The sequence below is a fragment of the Castor canadensis genome, chromosome 1, assembly GCF_047511655.1.
Source record: "Castor canadensis chromosome 1, mCasCan1.hap1v2, whole genome shotgun sequence".
Taxonomy (NCBI): domain Eukaryota; kingdom Metazoa; phylum Chordata; class Mammalia; order Rodentia; family Castoridae; genus Castor; species Castor canadensis.
In genome coordinates, this window is record NC_133386.1 from 139794963 (window position 1) to 139814772 (window position 19810).

Consider the following 19810-nt stretch of genomic DNA (forward strand, 5'->3'; position numbering starts at 1 on the left):
ACTTGTTGATCAACTCAGCTCAGTTCTGTTTAAAAAAGGAGGGATTCTGGAGATGGTTATTATGAATGAATCTTAGGGAATTAAGGATATGCTTAAATTGGCAGCTGATAAGCTTCAGATAAAGTTGGCAAAAACCTAAGATAATCAGAGAATCAGTCCTACAAAAACAAAATGAGAAGAAAATGAAATCACTAGAGGATTAAGAACAGAATACTAGCAAAAGTTGCTCTGAAATGCTGGCTGTGCTATAGAAGCAATTTTAGTGAATGGCTGGTGCCAAGTATGAAGTTAATAATTAGATACTCCAGGGTCTGGAAATCTTTTCTGGGGGAGTGAATTGGTTAAAGGAAGATCTGAAATCTACACAGATAGAAAGGAAATGGTGAAATGAAGTTAAAATACAAAAAAATTATTCAAAAAAAGAATGTGATAGGCTGTTTTACAGTATGTTTTCCATTACTTATAACAAAATGTCTGAGGCTAAGTATTTACAAAGAAAACACATCTAGTTCACAGTGTCAGAGGCTGAAAGTCCAAACAGTACCACTGCATGAGCTCTGGCAAGGGCCCTCGCACTACATCACCTCATGGTGGATGGCAACACAATAGTGGGAGCACAAGCAGGTATAGAAGAGATTACATCCAGACAGGAAGTCAGAGAGCAATTCAGATATGCAGCTCACTGCTATAACAACTCAATCTCACAGGAACTAATTCAAGGTTCCATGAGAACTATCTTAATCCTTCCCAAAGGTATACCCTCAATGACCTCCCACCAGGTCCCACTACCTCAACACCTCCATACTGAGGATTAAACCTCCAATACATAGTTCTTAGGGGATACATTCAAACCATATCCAAACCATGCCTATAAAGTGATCCAATACACTTTGTTTCCAATTTGTTCCAGTATAGGAAAAATAAAATTAGTCTTATGATACTGAGGAGGTCTTGACCTAAAAGTGTACTTGATTAAAATTACCCAGGGTGATGGAAATATTCCTTCTTGGGGTGGAGACATCTGGGCGGGTTCTGAGGGAATGATACTGAGATGAGGAGTATGTATACGTTATTTAAGTAACTTATAAAACAAATAACAAAAATACATTTCCATTTAGGAAAATATTCGGGGTACTTTCTTCGGTCTCTCAAATTAGTTGTTACCATATGCATATGTTAAGCTCTAAGTTTCTCTTCATGGTCTGCAACTAGTCCTCTTGCACTATTTCCTAATAGTAGTGAAAGGCACTACCATTTGAATATTTCAGAGTCAGAACCATCAAATTTAACACCTACATATCCTTCATATTTTCTCCCTTGGTCTCAGGAACCAGACTATATTCACGAACTGTGAAACGCACCTCCAAAATACTTTTCAAATAGTCTACTTCTTCCCCTTTCTACCATCTCTGTCCTAATCTAAGATTCCTTTATCTTACCCAGATGACCACAATTGTTCAAGAAGTCCACAATTGTGGACCCTCTCCAATCTGGTTTTGTACCTCCAGCCAGAATGAGCTTTGTTTATTGCAAATCTGATAAAGTCATTCTCTATCTTAGCCTCTCAGTGATTTTAATGTAAAAATTTAAATTTGGCTTATAAGGCTTTTCTCCTGTCTAGCCACTATTTCTCTAGACATTTCCATCACATTCATAACCACACTCTTAATTCCCCAAAAATGCTCACCCTTGGCCCTGTGACAGGACTCTTATACATGTCGTTCTCTCTAAACAATATACACTTCATCTACTTAATTCCTATTCATTGTTCAAGTTAGCTCAATAGTTACTTCTTTGGGGAAGCCATCACTGACCCCTGAGACTAAGTCAACTGTGTCACTACTATATTTGTTCATAACATCATGAATCATTCCTTTACAATATTTATTAAACATATACTTTTATGTCTAATTGTATGTGTATTACTTTAATAGCCACCTTTCCCACTACAGAGTAAAGTTCATTTGGTCAAGAGCCATCTTGATTTTTGTATACCTTTTTAATTCCAATATATATCACAGTGCCCAGCCACATAAGAGGCATTCATTTTTTGAATGAATGTAAATTTCCTGTAGGGTAAAGTGGTTTTCTCCTATGATGGCCCTAAAGTTAAAAACTCCAGGGTACATCTGAGATCTGGCTTTCCAAATTTTAAGGAAGGAATCTCCATGCATATCTCCACCCACATCCTGAAGAATTTTATGGTTTTTTTCATCCCTTAGTGTCTTTCTCTCTTATCAAGAAGTAATGCTAGCCTGAACAATTTAGAGGTGACAGGAAGCAGTATTAAGAGCACAGATGAACTCACCCCTATGGTAGACGCCATATAGTCTGCACACATTTCTGCAAAGTCCCGTTCAAGAACTCCATAGTAGAGGCCATAGAAAAGAAGAGAAATGCCAAAGTCCATGGCATCTTCTGGTTTAATCCTGTAAGGGAAACACCATGGCCAGTAAGGCCTGCCCTGAAACACATCTGCTTTGGATTACTACTTTGGGACACTCAAGGCAGGGCTTAAAGCTGGTTGGCTCAAAGGCCAGAGCAAGTATTGGAAAATTATGACCAAATTGCATCTAGTATCTTATTTTTATACAGCCCACAGATAACTCTTGAGGAAGCTAGCACTGTGAACTGCAAAGACCATGCTCCTACTCCCAACTCTGCTCAAAGTTCCTATCTCCCATGACTAATGGCCATGCCTTATAACTGCCTAGGGCCTGCACTGGTTGGGACCTACATGTTGGGGACTCCACTGTTAGCAATCACTGTACACCAGGTGGTGAAAACTCAGTCTAGAAATTGGCAATTCACTAAGTTACCTCACTGAGCCAAACACTCAAGGTGAAATAGTTAAGTCCCCTGAAAGGAGAGAAAAGCATGCCAGGATGTGGGTGTCACTGAAGCAGAGACTGAAAATGACCCCAGTGGACACATATGTCCTGCCAGGCCTCTCTTTTGAGAATGTCTCCATTGACAGTAATTGGGTACAAAGTATATCCCACTCTTGAGATGTGCACTTGGACCCCTGGTAAACAGAGTGGAACAGAATGTCTTCTCTCTTTGTATGTATGTACCTACATACACACACACACAAAAAAAAAAAAAACCTAGATTTTTGCCTACTGTCCCACAGAATGTAAAATATTTACTATTTGGTCCTTTATAGAAAAAGTTTGCCAAACATAGGCTTAGAAAAAAGATTAATTAGTAAATATTTAATACTAGTTACCATAATCCCCACTTCCTCTCCCCGCCTGCAATACTGTGCTTTGAACACACCTCTAGCCCTTTTTGCTTTAGGTATTGTTCAAAGAGTTTCACATTTATGCTTGGGCTGTCCTGGACTGTGAACCTCTTATGTATACTTCCTGCACAGCTGGGATGACAGGCATGTGCCACTGTGCCCAGCTTTTGTTTTTTTTGGTAGAACTAAAGTTTGAACTCAGGCCTTCACACTTGCAAAGGAGGCGCTCTACCACTTGAGCCACACTTCCAGTTCATTTTGTTCTGGTTATTTTGGAGATGAAGGTCTCATGAACTATTTTGCCTCGACTGACCTTGAACCATGACCCTCCCAGTTTCAGCCTCTCAATTAGCTAGGATTACAAGCACCTGGCATGGTTACCATAAAATTTTAAGTTGCATCTATATATATTCTGCCTAGTGTTTTCAAAGTTAATTTTTTATTCAAGTGTATGTACTAAGAAGGATAAAGATCTTTTCTGAAACATCAGGAAGTTTATTTTAATAATTCTAAGGATCAATAATTTACAACCTTAAGAAAACTACCTTTGTTAAAATATTTGTATAAAGAGGTGTTACGTGTTCACTTAAAGTTGTAAATATTGTTTTTAATTGTTTTGGCAATACTGGGGTTTCAATTCAGACCTTGCACATGATAGGTAGGTTCTCTGCCACTTTAGCCACGCCCCCAGCCCTCTTTTGCTTTAAATTATTTTTTGAATAGGGTGTCACTTTTTATTTTGCCTGGGGCTGGCCTTGGACCAAGATCCTCCTACCTACAATCTCCCTCATAGCTATATTACAGATATGCACCACTACACCTGGCTCTTCCTCCTCCTTCTCCTGATTATTATTAGTGTTATTACTACTATTTTTTTTTTGGTGGGACTGGGGTTTGAACTCAGGGTTTGATGCTTGCAAAGCAGGTGCTCTACTGCTTGAGCCACACATCTAGTCCATTTTTCTCTGGTTATTTTGGAGATATGGTCTCATGAACTATTTGTCCTGGCTGGCCTTGAACTAAGTAACTAGGATTACAGCAGTGAGCCACTAGCACCAGGATGGATAGCTTATTGATTGAGATGGAGTCTCCGCTAACTTTTTGCCCAGGATGGCCTCCCAATCTCTACATCTGGAATAGTTAGGACTACAGATGTGAGCCCTGTGCCTGGCCCTTAAGGCTGTAAATTGTATTTACCATAGTAAGTTGAGTTTTCTCATTAACCTTGTAATATTTAAGCCACTGACTAGATATCACTGATCTTATACCAATTAACCTGCTCTGTAACATAAAAATGGTTAAGATCCTCAATTCAGTTTTTCTCTTGCATAATTTGGAAAGTGAAAAGAAACTAATTATAGAAGAAACCTCTTTAAAATATAATATAGAATCTTGATTCTTATTTTATTTTTAACCACACTGGTTAGAGAGGAACCGGAAACATCCTGCTTTCTTTTGATGAGATGTCCTGCATTCTGTAGTGATGAATTCCTCTAAATCTTTCTGGAATCTGTTTATTCCTTTGGTCTCATTTACCCTTGGAAGAAAGAATTCTATGAGTATCCCTTCACTATATAAAGTAGTACTTAGATTTATTGTCCTAAAATAAACTCCTTTTAGATTCAAACTTACTCTCACCTACAATATTCTGGGTTTAGGGAAGAGGTCAGTGGCCTTTATATCTGTGAACTTAAAATTGAATCCTAAACCTCTTTAACTTCAGTGCACTGTCCCAGGCTTAGGACTCCTTCTGATCCATAGCCAACGGTCACCATTACCTCATTCGGGTAACTACATTTCCACCCTCTTCTGCCCTACTGACTCACTGTACCCTTGTCTCCAAACTCAGAACTTCTTTGCTCCTGCCTCAACGGGGGAAAGGGGGGGGTCAAAGGACTTAGAAACTAGTATAGATCTTTCTGAAGGCCCATGACAATTTGAAGCAATAACCAGAATCCCATTCCGAAGGATGTAACCTTAGGAAGCAACACAGCCATGTTATCTACAACATTAGTTCATTGAAAATAACCTAAGTGCCCCAAAACAGAGCAGGATTAAATTTCTACAAGTTAAATTCCTAGAACTATTTCCCTAGATGTTTGACAAAGGTGGAATGTCAGCTATGTTATAGGCAACACTGTTTATATAGTAAATGTGTAGACTGGGACATTTTCAAAGTGGACATGTTCCTGGGGAATTTTGGGGCTTCCAGATCAGGATGGCTCCCACATCCATCAGTGTGGACTCATTCCCTCACACCTTCACTCTAGGACTACTGTGAAGATTCCTGCAGATATTCCCCTTCTGTGTTTCCTTTTAAATTGGCCTTTTTCCAAGTATGGCCAACTAAGGTCACAGGAGTTTGTCTAGACCAAGGATTGGCAACTATTTTGTAAAGGGCTAGAGAGTAAATATTTTAGGTTTTATGCCCCATATGGTTTCTGCTGCAACTATTCAACTCTGTTGTTTCAATGCAAAACCAGCCATAGACAGTAAGTAAATGAATGTGCACGATTATGTTAAAATCAGTAGAATCTGAGTTTAGGGGCTGGGACATGGCTCAAGTGGTAGAGTACTTGCCTAGCAAGCACAAAGCCTCGGGTTCAAACTCTCTGAGAGAGGATTTTGAGTTCCAGGCCTAAAACAAACAAAAAAATCCTTGTTTTGAAAGAAGAAAAAAAAAATCATACCCTTTATTTTTATAAAAACAAGTGATGGGCTGATTTGGCCCAAAGGGTGTAGTTTGCCAATTCCTGATCTAGTTAGAATACAAAGTCTCTCAGGCAGACTAGTATACACAGATGAGAAAAAAACTGCTGTTAGGGTGTTAGAATTATATGTAATTGGTTATAATCATTATTGTGCTTTACTTTTCTTATACTTTTCCACTGAAATGCAAACTTTTGGAAAATAAAGCAATGATCTGGACTGTGGCTCTTTTAGATATCCAGACATTCTTTGCTTTCTGCCAGCACAAAGTACAGAAGGCTTACCATCTTTCATCCTGCTGAAGCCTCCTACCCTGCTATCCAGGGTTAATATCCAGGGCTTGGGACAAGAAGAAAGGTACATATCACCAGCATTCCTCCCCAAACACCAGAAAAAAGAAAGCAAAGGGTACTCACTTGAATAATAAGTTAAGACCAAAGAGGGTAAACATGACAGCCATGTAGCCAACAATGCCAGTGGCATAGCTGATTTTATAGATCAGCAGGAACCATTTATAAACCAACCTGGAGAAAGGAAATAAAAAGTTAGTATAGCCGACACAGAGATGCAGCCTCAGGGGTCAATGACCCACCAGAATTCCTTATTCTCACATCCATGGGAACATCAGACTCAATGCTCAGTTCTGGACAGGCACTGTCCAAAGCTGTTCACTTCCTCAATTTTAGAAACACTTCCCTAACACCTCCAAGAAACTAATGCTTTATATTTCCCTAGTACTGGACCAAGAAAAGATCCCTAAAAACAAGTTTCAAATGAATAAAAGGGCACAGCTGACTGAGACAGCTAAGTCTTCCTAAATTCAGGTTAGTTCAGAAGAAGGGTAGTTGTTCTTATCAGGAAACAGAATTTAAGGGAAGATGAATCAGAGGTAGAATTAACTACAGGTTTTTGTACCTAAGCCTGGGTAGTCTGAGTATAGCTTTGCTCCTATCCACAGGTCAATAATAAAAGGACTATCTCATAAATTTGTTTCTGAAATGACTTTTTTCTCTGGAAAAGAAATAAGGAGGGAGGAACTCAGAAAGAAACCTCTGAATTAGATATATGTGTATTGTGCGGTTGAGGGGTGGAGTGAGGTTGTTCATGCCTCTGAGGTGTAAGCAGTGTGCCTCAGAACCCAGAGAAGAGCAGTGTGGAATCTGGGTGGCTGTCTCTAGGTAGAATCAGGGAGGAAAGATGGTTCCCTGGATGAACCAGAGCCTTTTAAATGCTTCAGGGGCAGGTCTTTGGTAATAGAAACCACTATTCTCTCTGGTGATGACAGCTAATGAGCAATTCAGCAATTTGTTTGAATAACCAGCACAAGCTGACTTGGGTCACTGCCAACCTGCAGGGCCCTGGGAGGAAGTTCAAGGTCCCACCCTGCCTGTGACTCCCTGCTGTGGCTAAGCCAGCAGTAATGGCATCTCAGGCTAGGCAGAGGCCTCAACCATCTTTTAGGTTGTGCTCAAAGACCACACATAGCTATTTTATCCAGAGGAATATATCCAGGGGAAGAGAAAGACACAGTAGAAAGGACATGAAATTTTAGGTTCCTCAGTCCTTAATTTGTAGTTAACTTGGAGTAAGTGAGGCTTTATTTGCTAAGTAACCTCAGGTAATCACATCACAGGACGAGTTTACTTTTTTGTAAAATGGGAAAACTACCCTATCTTTCTCACTGCCTTGTAACTAACTAGTATATGCTCATTAAATGCTGAATGAATAAATGAGGACACTTATGAAAGTGCTTTGAAACTGTAACGTATTTCAAATGTTACTATAATTTTTAAAAACTTACATTATTGACACTTTTTTTTTATCATTTTATCTAGAAGTTGTTATTGTTTGTCATTCAACAACTTTTTTTTAAGCTAGAGTCTATGTAGCCCAGGCTGGTCTTGAACTCACTATATAGCCCAATTGTCCTGCCTCTGCCTCCTGAGTGCTGGAATTACAGGCATGAACCACTACACTTAGCACTTGGTAACTCTTACATGTTTTATTGTACTTTTTTCTTTTTGGTGGCGGTATTGGAATTTGAATTCAGGGCCACACACTTGCTAAGCACCGCTTAAGCCACTCAGCAAGCCCTTTCTTGTGTTAGGTATTTTCAGCATAGGATCTTACTATTTGCCTCGGGCTGGTTTCAAACCACAGTTCTGATGTCTGCCTCCTGCATAGCTAGGATTACAGGAGTAAGCTACCAGCACCTGGTTGCACTTTTTTCTTTATATCACTCCATGTGAGGTAGCATTATCCCATTTTCAGGGATAAAAAATTCAAGGCTCAGAAAGCTGAGATCATAGTGCTAACAATAACAGGGCTGGTCATTCCAATCCATTCCAATCCACATCCAATTGGTTCCAGAGCCTGTATCCTCTATAATGTCTCCAGAGAGGCACTTCTGAATCACCAACTTCACTTTGTACAATGAAACACAGAAGGACAGAGAAAGACTTGCAGTAAAGGGGAACATAGGAAGCATGAGAAGAGAGGAATCTATAACTTGGAAGACTTTGGATCAGTGGTCCCAACTCTGAAGCTAGCCAGTTCCCCTGCTTGGCTCTCCTGGACCTGTGCACACCTCTCCTGGGACTTACCAACTGCACTGCAACAGGTGCTTTCTTGTCCATCTCCTCCATTAAACCGAACACTCCTTGAGGACAGGGACCATGTCTTATCCAGTCTGTATCCCAGCGCTCAGCACAGGGCCTGGCACATAGCAGGTGCTTGTTGAATGAATGAATGAGAAAAATCTCTTCTTCTGTTAAGTACAGATATTAAATGACCTCACAAGCTGGTTGGGAGGATTAAGTGAGAAATGCATTTGGATAAAATACAAAGAATTTTAAAGGTGGCAGCTCTTTTGTCGTCTAACAAGTACTATTTATAGGAAAATTGCAAATTTGCTGAGATTCATTCATTCAACAAAAATTCAGAGTAGGTTACTATGTGCCAGACCCTGTGGCAGGGCCTGGATATACAGTGACCAGCAAAATGGATGTGGTTCCTGATCTCATAGTTATAGTTTAGTGGGGGAGACAGATATTTAAAATAATATTTTTGTTATAAATTGTGGTAAGTTGTATGATGGAAAACTACAGGGTCTTGTGAGAGAATATAATGGAAAAATCTTATTTAGAGATCAGAGAAGTGTTCACAGAAGAAAATAACATTAAAAATGAGACTACAATGATCACCAGGATTTGCTTATTTATTTTGTTTGTTTTTAATATAAATACTTTGATATAAACAATAAAGTGAGCTTTGGGAAAACATCTGGGAGTTTTAAATCTGTGAATAGGGGAGTGGGTCTCCCAATCAGCTTGTTTTAGAGAGGCCCCACGCCAAATAATCTTGGCAGATGAAAATTGCAATTCTCTCAGTCTAACTAAACCCACTGTCCTCCCATGCATTCTATCACACTAGCTTCAAGAAACGCAGACTCTTTAAACCACTACCTAAACTCTCACCTTGGGGTTGTCTGTACTAGAGGTTTTCGTGTGGCTCGGAAGGTGACAAAGGCTGTGACAACAGAGAAGAAGATCCAGATCACCAGGAACCTCCACCAGTGTAGCTTCACTGTGAAATAGAGGGGAACAACCCACATCTGAAAGAGGGTTACCATCTGAAAGAGAAACACAAGCACTTCAGCTCTAGCCAGCAATCTCTGCAGCTCTACCCACAATTCTACAATGCTTCTTGTTTCTTTAGTCTGATTCTCTCCTACATTTCCAATTTTGAATAAAGGTAACTCCATTAGTGATCAAAGTTAGAAACCTGAAACCAGGCCTGACTCCTCCCTTTGATCCCTCATTCATCTGTCTCTTGGCTATCTTTCCTTTCCATGTGATCTCTAGTAAGGCTTATCTGGCTGGCTGCAACAAGTTCTTTGTTAGTTTCCCTGCATCCAAGGACAGACTGGAAGGAGAACATCTGTGGTAGGGCCCTCCTCCTCTTATTCCCTAATGTCTTCAAGTTAAGTTGTCCCTCTTGAGCTAAAATATGCTTCCTGCCTCTATTTCTGCATGGTAACATTACATCCAAGACACATTGAAGCCTACAGTGTCCTTTTTAGTCAGAATTAGTCATGACTTCCTATGCCCCCAAAGCATTTTTTCTACCATCATTTTTGTGCTTATCTAGAATATGAGGCCGACTTTAAGTTCATTCACAGGTGGTGACTAGGCTACATTTTCCTTTGTGAAAAAGAACAGGAATTCCTGGTCTCCTTAAAGTTTTTAAAAAACTGGGCTGTTGCATAAAAACAACCAGCCTACTCCATAGCCTTTCCTACTCCCCATTAATCATCCATAGCATATTTTGAAAGGGATCTGTAGTCAAGATTTTTTTTCTTTTTGCATTACTGGAATTTGAACTCAAGGCCTTGTGCTTGCTAGGCAGGTGCTCTACCACTTAAGCCATACTCCCAAGCCCAAGATAGTTTTTTCTACATGAGGTGCAGCTTTGTACAATTTGGGTGAGTTAAGAGAGGCAAAAAACCTGGATTCTATTCTGACTTAGACAAAGATATAATAAGGGGTAAGCCTGGGTATCAGTGTAAAAGGATGAAAAATCTTGCCTTGTTTTATAACTTTCAGGCTTGAAACTTTAGGGTGAAAAAGCTATTCAAACAAGAAAGAGGGAGAGTAGAACAGAGGGACAAAAAGGGAGAAAAGAAAAGAAGACTTTTGAGACAGGACTAGGCTCTTTGAAACCACATAGCTCAGTGGAAATTCAGCAGACCTGGGTTCTGGGTTCTACTTCTAGTTTACCTCCAACTCACTGAGTCAAGATCCTTCCCCCTTGAAGAAGAGTTTGGCTTGATTTCTGAAACCCCTCTTCTAACAAGCTAAGCAATTCTCAGGCTTTCTGGGAGAGTAGAGGCATATTTAGTGGCATTTTGCTTAGTAAGTAAGTTTAAAATTCATTAAGGAAGGCATTTTTAATGACCAGTTTGGCAATGGCAGGAACTCTGGTGCCATCTGGTGACGATGTTGTGTAGAAAAACTTGATTCAACTTCTGCCAGATGTTGTGGAAGCACAAAATAAGGAAAAGCCCTGGCCTTACCATCGCTTCCAGAACTTAAATGATGAAACATAAACACATGAGTTACACAGCTATGCAAAGAATCAAGTACTGACCCAGGAGTTCAGAGGAAACATGTGGCAGTGTGAACAAGAGCTATTTAGGAAGATTTTCTGCCAGAGGTAGAGCTCTGGATGGTTCTGAAGGAGACTTGGGATTTGGCCAAGGTAGAGAGGACACATAAAAACCATTCCCGCCTTATTTCCTGAAGATGTTTCCAAGATAGTTGCTGAAACAATGAATAGCTACCTTTTTGGTGACATTCTTGGTGTGTCATTTTATGCCACTAGAAAAAGTGCACGAAGAACTTTTTTAGATAGCAGCATTTTTTGTCTCGTGTAACCCCTCATATCCAGCAGTGAAACGCTATAATCAGAATTGGGATTTTGTACAAAAGTTATGGATGGAAGTGCGATTTAAATGTAAGGAAAAGTTGCTAAGGAAGAGGATAGTTGCAAGAGGAATTGATTATAGTTTTCTTTTGCTGGTTTTATGTAATAAAAGAAATGCATACATTTTCACCAATAATGTTAAATTAGTTGTTGGTAGACTAGCATGGATTTGATCACTACCATTTTGAGTCATTATCATTAATATGGAATTGTAATAAACTTTTTCTATAATTTGTATACAAGTAGGATGTAAGAGCTTTGAGGAAAAATAACAAATTTCTTCCTTCTCACCACCTGTTTAAGCTTCTGGTGTCCTTGAAGTGTGCTTTTGTATTAAAGTAACCCACACTCATTAAATATACCCATTGCTATCATTAAAAAAAAGAACTAAAGTCTACTGAGGAGAAACAAACAATTGACTAAAATTGAGCATAAGTTCTATAACGGACTGAGCACTGGAGGCCTAGAAAGTACAGAGGAGAGGCACTTTACTCAAAGTGGAGGAACAAAGAAAAGCTTCATGAAAGAGGCATCCCCTCCTCTCTGTCTTGATGGCCTTGTAGGTCCAGGTGCATAAAAGATCATGATGAATATTCTAGGATGAGGGCGCATGGCATGCTGGAGGAAGTACAACCAGTCTTTGAAAGAGAGAGAGATGAGAAATGAGCCTAAAGAGGTAGACGAGGCTAAAAGGAGGCTCTTATGTATAGCACAGCTAGCAGTTTTTACTGTATTCTCAGGACAAAGGCTTTGCTTTTCTCATAGAAAGTATATTGAAGACCTCTACCATTTAGTCAGCATTCTCTAGCCACATCCTAGTAACCTTCTTAATGTCTTGGTCTGAGGAGAAATTTGTAGTACTTAAAAAATTTCAGGGTTGCTGGTGGAGCGGCCCAGATGGTAACACGCCTGCCTAGCAAGCGTGAGGCCCTGAGTTCAAGCCCCAGTACCGCAAAAAAAAAAAAAAAAAGAAAGAAAAAAAAATTTCAGGGTAAGAGGTTTTGTTGCTCATCCATTTTAGGAAGGAAAAGCAGTCCAGGGGGGTGGGGCTTTGAAAGAAACTATATCTGGCAGCAGACAGGGATGATGAAAAGCTTCTCTTTGGAGACCTTTAAAAATAGAACAGATACTTTTCCAGGCATAAACTTATTCCTTCCCCTAACATCCCTGAGGGAACTAGGGAGTAAGTAATAGTAGACTCTGCCTAGATGATAAAAACTCTTTTGTCTCCCTAGCTGCCTCCCTGTAATCATTCTCTGAGTTTATAAAGGAACTCTGGAAAGGCTAGTAAGGTCAGACAATGAAAATAAAGCAGGATTATGAAAGTACTTGAGATCCAAGGACACTTAGAGAAAAGTCATTAAGGAAGGAAACTCAGGATAGCTAAAAACATAAATGACAGGGGCAAAAACAGTTTCCTAAAACTTTTGAGAGAAACCTATGGAAAAACACTTAACCAAGAATGAGATTTGGGTTTGGGGTCCAGATCTCCAATTTAATGATCATGTGCTCCTAGAAAATCACATCAGATTCTGCTCTGTGGTTTACTAATCTGAAAAATGGAGATAAATTATACTTTACAGAGCTTTTCTTATAAAGAAAAGTTTTTCGTGGTTCCCGTCCCCTGCCCTCGTGGACCCACGGCCTTGTGCATGCTAGGTAAGCACAATACCACTGATCTATATCTTCAGTTGGGAAAAGTATTTTTTTAAATTAACATATTTAAACTATAAGCAACTTAAGGTAATATTATTACTGTTGCTGGAACTGAAAAGAACAGTATTGAAATTTAGATATAGAAAACAGTAGGATCTCTTGCTCCAGTGAACATTTTAGACTTAACTTTCTCTTCTTCTAATGAAAGATTAGACTTGAATTCCTAAGTTACAGAATTCAGTAGGCAGGTACCTCTGTTCATAATCAGTCTCAAAACTGACACCATCCACATTACTCTAGGTTCTAGATCCTAGAACAGGGCTTCTCATCAGGGATAGTTTTGTTCCCCAGGAGTAATATGGCAATATCTGGAGATACAGTTGGTCACAACTAGGAGAAAAGCGCTACTAGTATCTAGGAGGTAGAGGCCAGGGATGCAGTTAAACATTCTATGATATACAAAACAACCTTACCCCCTCTCTTCCCTAAAATGCCAACGTCTCCCTTTTAAGAAACCCTGGTATAGGAGAACAGAACCAGTGTTTTTCCACAAGGTGGTCACGTGTACCCACTGACAGCTTGGGCCGCCAACCTGCATTTTATACAGTATGAGAGCAATACTGGTCTTATGAATTAATCCCATCATGTCTTGGAATGGCTAACCTCAAACAGTCATGTTTCTGCTACTCAACAACAATCTCGGTGCCTTGCCATTACACAGCATTCTCTGGGGAGTTGTTTTGATTCTTTTATTCTCTTTCTTCATCCTAAGGACATTACAATGTGCTTAATATGTGAACTTTTGCTTGTACCTGTTCATACAAAATGTTTCTATGAATGTATTTTTAATGTCCTTTTTGTTGCTGTTGTTGTTGTTGGTTGTGGTGGTGGTGGGACTGAGGTTTGAACTCAGGGTTTCACACTGCAAAGCACATGCTGTACCACCTGAACCAAAACTTCCAGTCCATTTTGTTCTGGTTATCTTGGAGACAGGGGTCTCATGAACTATTTGCCCAGGCTGGCCTCAAACTGTGGTCCTCCTGATCCCAGCCTTCCAGGTAGCTAGGATTGCAGGTGCAAGCAACTGATGCCAGACTTATTTTTAATTTCTTAATTAGCACTGTGCTATGTGTCTTTCTGCTTCTTACTTTTTCTACTCAGTATTATGGTTTTAGGGTCCGCCCAAGTTGCTAGAGGTACATCTAATGTGTTGCTTTTAACTGCAACAGTTTCAAAACATACATCTACCACATTTTACCTATTTATTCTCAGAGATAGGTATCCAGAATGCCTCCAACTCCTCATTTGAGTTACTGCCAAAGTAATACTTAAATGAACATCCTCATATGTCCCTTTGTATCACAGTGCTGTGCTGCTATCCGCAATGCCTGCACCAGTTTTCATACCCACAGAAGAGTATACCTCTGATCCCTGCTAACACATGGCATTATTCAGGTTTTGTATTATTTTTTACAGTCTAGTAGATGTAAAGAGATATCTTACTGTTTTAATGTTTAATTTCTCTACTAATGACTCTGAGCATCTCTTCTTATGTTCAAAGGCCTTTTTGGTCTCTTTGCCTGCGAACTGTTTATATGCTTTGTCCATTTTCCTATGTCTGTTCATTTCTAAAAGTTCCCTTGTTTTTACTTTGTGATTGATGTTTTGTGGTGCTGGGATCAAGCTCAGGGTCTCATGCACAGCAAACACTCTACCACTGAGCAACATCTCCAGCCTGGAGGTGGGATTTTTTTTTGTTGTTTTTGTGGCACTGGGGTTTGAATTCAGCCTCACACTTGCAAGCTCTCTTAATGCTTAAAGCACTCCATCAGTCTTGTGTGTGTGTGTGTGTGTGTGTGTGTGTGTGTGTGAAAGAGAGAGAGAGAGAGAGAGAAAGTGATAGGTTTTTTCAAATAGGGTCTCAAGAACTATTTGCATGAGACTGGCTTTGAACCACCATCCTCCTGATCTCTGGCCTGAGTAGCTAGGGTTACAGGCATAAGCCACTGGCACGCAGTACTATGGAGTTCTTTAATATAGTCCAAATATTAATTTATTGTTAGGTTAAATCATTACTAATCTCTTCTCCATTACTAATCTCTTCTCCAGTTGGTTTTCAGTTAACTTTGCCTACCATATCCTTCTAGAACAAAAGTCTTCTTTTTTTTTTTTTTTTTGGTGATGCTGGAATTTGAACTCAGGGCTCCATCCACTTGAACCATGTCCTAGACCAAAACCCTTAATTTGAACATAATCAAATTTACCAAGTCTTTCTTACCTGTATGGGTTTTTTTTATTAACTTCATAACCTGTTCTTTCATAATTAGGTCTACTAGTATGGGCGGTACTGGGATTTAAATTCAGGGCTTTGCCCATGCAAGGCAGGCAGGTATTCTACCACTTGAACCATACCACTCCCCAACCCCTGCAATTAAGTTCTCAAATCTATTTTGTTTTTTTTTGAAGGGAGGAGTGTTCAGAATCAAACCCAGGGCCTTGAGTAAGCTACACAAGTGCTTAAGCACTGAGGTACACACTTAGCCCTAATGTATATTACCTCTTCTTTGTATTCTTTTGTAATAATCTAGTTTTAGTTTTTTTCCACATGGTAAGCAGGTTCTCTCAACATAATCTACTTAATAAAGAAAACCTTCTTCATTGGTGGGTGGTTATACCTTTCTTGTATGTTAAGTTCACAGGACACATAGATCTGTCTCTGAGAGTCTCATTCTATCCCATTCACCTATTTGTCTACATGTATGGTATGTCTCAATATCTGGTAAGGTAAGTCCTTGTCTTAGCATTTGCTTTTTTTCTTGCTGTATTTTTGAACTTCAGGTAGAGGAAATTTTAAATAAATTATTTAGAATCTTTGGTTAATGAACCTGCTCATCATTAGTTCAAGTACAGACCATTTTATTTGCATTTTTAAACATTATTTTTAATTATGGCAATAAGGCAACATAAAATTTACCACTTAAACCATTTTCAGGTGTATACTTCAGTACTGTTAAAAACATCTGCATTGCTGTGGAACAGATTTCCAGAACCCTTTTTTTTTGCAACACTAAAACTTTATACCCATGAAACAAGCTCCCTCTCTTTCCTCTTCCTAGCCCCTGGTAATCATTCTACTTTGTCTTTATAAGTTTGACTACCTTAGCTACTTAAGATAAGTGGACCTCAAATAGTCTCTTTATGACTGGCTTATTTCACTTAGCATAATGTCTTTAAGTTCATCAATGCCATAGCCTATAACAGGATTTCTTTACTTAGTTTTCTGTTTTTGCAGTGCTGGGGCAGTAACCCAAGGCCTCACTCATAGAAAGCAAGCACTCTACCACTGAGCTATACCCTTAGATCAGCCTCTTTACTTTTTTTTTTTTTTTGGTAGGACTAGGGTTTGAACTCAGGGCTTCATGCCTGCAAAGCAGGTACTCTAGCACTTGAGCCACACCTCCAGTTCATTTTTCTCTGGTTATTTTGGAGTGGAGTCTCTTGAACTATTTGCCTGGACTGGCCTCGAAACTCGATCTTCCTGATCTGAGCCTCCGAAGTAGCTAGGATTAGAGGTGTGAGCCACCAGTGTCCAGCTTAAGAGTCCATTTCTTGATCCACACGATGGCAACAATAACACTATCTACCTCATAACAAAACACCTGGCAGATTATAAAGCACCTAATAAATGGTAGTAGGTGTTATTAGTCCCCAAAAGCTATAAAGTTGGTGGCTATGGCTATTACCTAAAGTCTACCAAGAGAAAAACTTTAAATGAACTGATGGAAAATCAAGAATAGCAAGATGAGTCATCCACCCAAAAAACTCTACTCAGAAGCTTCTAGACATCATCAATAGCTATAGCAAGGTAGCAGGATATAAAATCAACATAGAAAAATCATTAGCATTTCTATACACTAACAATGAGCAAACTGAAAAAGAATGTATGAAAACAATTCCATTTACAATAGCCTCAAAAAAAATCAAATACCTAGGTGTAAACCTAACAAAAGATGTGAAAGACCTCTACAAGGAAAACTATACACTTCTGAAGAAAGAGATTGAGGAAGACTATAGAAAGTGGAGAGATCTCCCATGCTCACGGATTGGTAGAATCAACATAGTAAAAATGTCGATACTCCCAAAAGTAATCTACATGTTTAATGCAATTCCCATCAAAATTCCAATGACATTCATTAAAGAGATTGAAAAATCTACCATTAAATTTATATGGAAACACAAGAGGCCATGAATAGCCAAGGCAATACTCAGTCAAAAGAACAATGCAGGAGGTATCACAATACCTGACTTCAAACTATATTACAAAGCAATAACAATAAAAACAGCATGGTACTGGCACAAAAACAGACATGAAGACCAGTGGAACAGAATAGAGGATCCAGATATGAAGCCACACAACTATAACCAACTTGTCTTTGACAAAGGAGCTAAAAATATACGATGGAGAAATAGCAGCCTCTTCAACAAAAACTGCTGGGAAACTGGTTAGCAGTCTGCAAAAAACTGAAACTAGATCCATGTATATCACCCTATACCAATATTAACTCAAAATGGATCAAGGATCTTAATATCAGACCCCAAACTCTTAAGTTGATACAGGAAAGAGTAGGAAATACTCTGGAGTTAGTAGGTATAGGTAAGAACTTTCTCAATGAAACCCCAGCAGCACAGCAACTAACAGATAGCATAGATAAATGGGACCTCATAAAGCTAAAAAGCTTCTGTTCATCAAAAGAAATAGTCTCTAAACTGACCACCCATAGAGCGGGAGAAAATATTTGCCAACTATACATCAGACAAAGGACTGATAACCAGAATATACAGGGAACTTAAAAAAATAAATTCTCCCAAAACTAATGAACCAATAAAGAAATGGGCAAGTGAACTAAACAGAACTTTCTCAAAAGAAGAAATTCAAATGGCCAGAAAACACATGAAAAAATGCTCACCATCTCTAGCAATGAAGGAAATGCAAATTAAAACCACACTAAGATTCCACCTCACCCCTGTTAGAATAGCCATCATTAGCAACACCACCAACAACAGGTGTTGGCAAGGAGTGGGGAAAAAGGAACCCTCTTACACTGTTGGTGGGAATGTAGACTAGTACAACCACTCTGGAAAAAAATTTGGAGGCTACTTAAAAAGCTAGACATTGATCTACCATTTGATCCACCATTTGATCCAGCAATACCATTCTTGGGGATATACCCAAAAGACTGTGACACAGGTTACTCCAGAGGCACCTGCACACCCATGTTTATTGCAGCACTATTCACAATAGCCAAGTTATGGAAACAGCCAAGATGCCCCACTACTGACGAATGGATTATGAAAATGTGGTATCTATACACAATGGAATTTTATGCAGCCATGAAGAAGAACGAAATGTTATCATTCGCTGGTAAATGGATGGAATTGAAGAACATCATTCTGAGTGAGGTTAGCCTGGCCCAAAAGACCAAAAATCGTTATGTTCTCCCTCATATGTGGACATTAGATCAAGGGCAAACACAACAATGGGACTGGACTTTGAACACATGATAAAATCGAGAGCACACAAGTAAGGGGTGAAGATAGGTAAGACACCTAAAAAATTAGCTAGCAGTTGCAAAAAATTAGTACAGGAACCAGAGGGGAATGAAGAGAACAGAAACTCAGAGCCAGACTCCAACAAAATGAAGATAAACTATGCCAAAGGACCCAATGAAGCCTACAAGAATAATTTAAAAGAAGACATACTACAAGTACTCAATGAGAATTTTATAGAGATGATACTAGATAGGGTCAACCAAAATGTACAGGAGACACTCAAGAAATTCCAAGACAATAAAAATAGAGAATTTGAAAAAGCAAAAGAAGAAATAAAGGAAACCATAGAAGCACTGTATAAACACCAAAGTGAAAGAGAGAACACAATGAATAAATGGATAAATGAACTCAGGACAAAAATAGACAACAATAAAGAAGAAAACAGCCAGGATATGGAAAACCTCAGAAAAAAGAACGAAACAGAACTGCAAAACAAAACGGAAGGCCAATCCAGCAGAATAGAACAAACAGAAGACAGAATCTCAGAACTTGAAGATGAAATGGCAATTAAAGGAAAAACTGAAGAACTATTAATTAAACAACTCAAGACCTGTGAAAAGAAAATGCAAGAACTCACTGACTCCATCAAAAGACCAAACTTGAGAATCATGGGCATCGAAGAAGGAGAAGAGGTGCAAGCGAAGGGAATGCGTAATATATTCAACAAAATAATAACGGAAAATTTCCCAAATCTAGAGAAAGATATTCCCATACAGATGCAAGAGGCCTCCAGGACACCAAACAGACCAGATCAAAATAGAACTACTCCACGACATATCATCATTAAAACAACAAGTTCAGAAACTAAGGAAAGAATATTGAAGGCTGCAAGAGAGAAAAAACAAGTAACATACAAAGGTAAACCCATCAAAATCACAGCAGACTTCTCAACAGAAACATTAAAAGCAAGAAGAGCGTGGGGTGAGATCTTCCGGGCACTGAATGAAAATAACTTCAACCCCAGGATACTCTACCCAGCAAAGCTATCATTCAAAATAGATGGAGCAATAAAAGTCTTCCATGATAAGCAGAAACTAAAACAATATGTGACCACAAAGCCACCATTACAAAAGATTCTGCAAGGGATCCTGCACACAGAAAGTGACA

At 39.1% G+C, this 19810-nt stretch overlaps 1 protein-coding gene across 3 annotated transcripts in view; it reads right to left on the reverse strand.

The window, feature by feature from the left end:
* The window catches only part of Rnf121 (ring finger protein 121), a 71540-nt gene that overhangs the window by 12678 nt on the left and 39052 nt on the right, over nucleotides 1–19810 (reverse strand). For 2 of the 3 annotated variants that reach the window (XM_074084093.1, XM_074084095.1), the window contains exons 4-6: nucleotides 9430–9584; nucleotides 6370–6477; nucleotides 2309–2429 (exon numbers count right to left, since the gene is read on the reverse strand). In XM_074084093.1, the coding sequence (XP_073940194.1) occupies nucleotides 2309–2429; nucleotides 6370–6477; nucleotides 9430–9584 (384 nt within the window). Of the gene's footprint in view, nucleotides 1–2308; nucleotides 2430–6369; nucleotides 6478–8556; nucleotides 8576–9429; nucleotides 9585–19810 lie in introns of those variants that run through there. The other variant, XM_074084097.1, reaches the window with a different exon arrangement.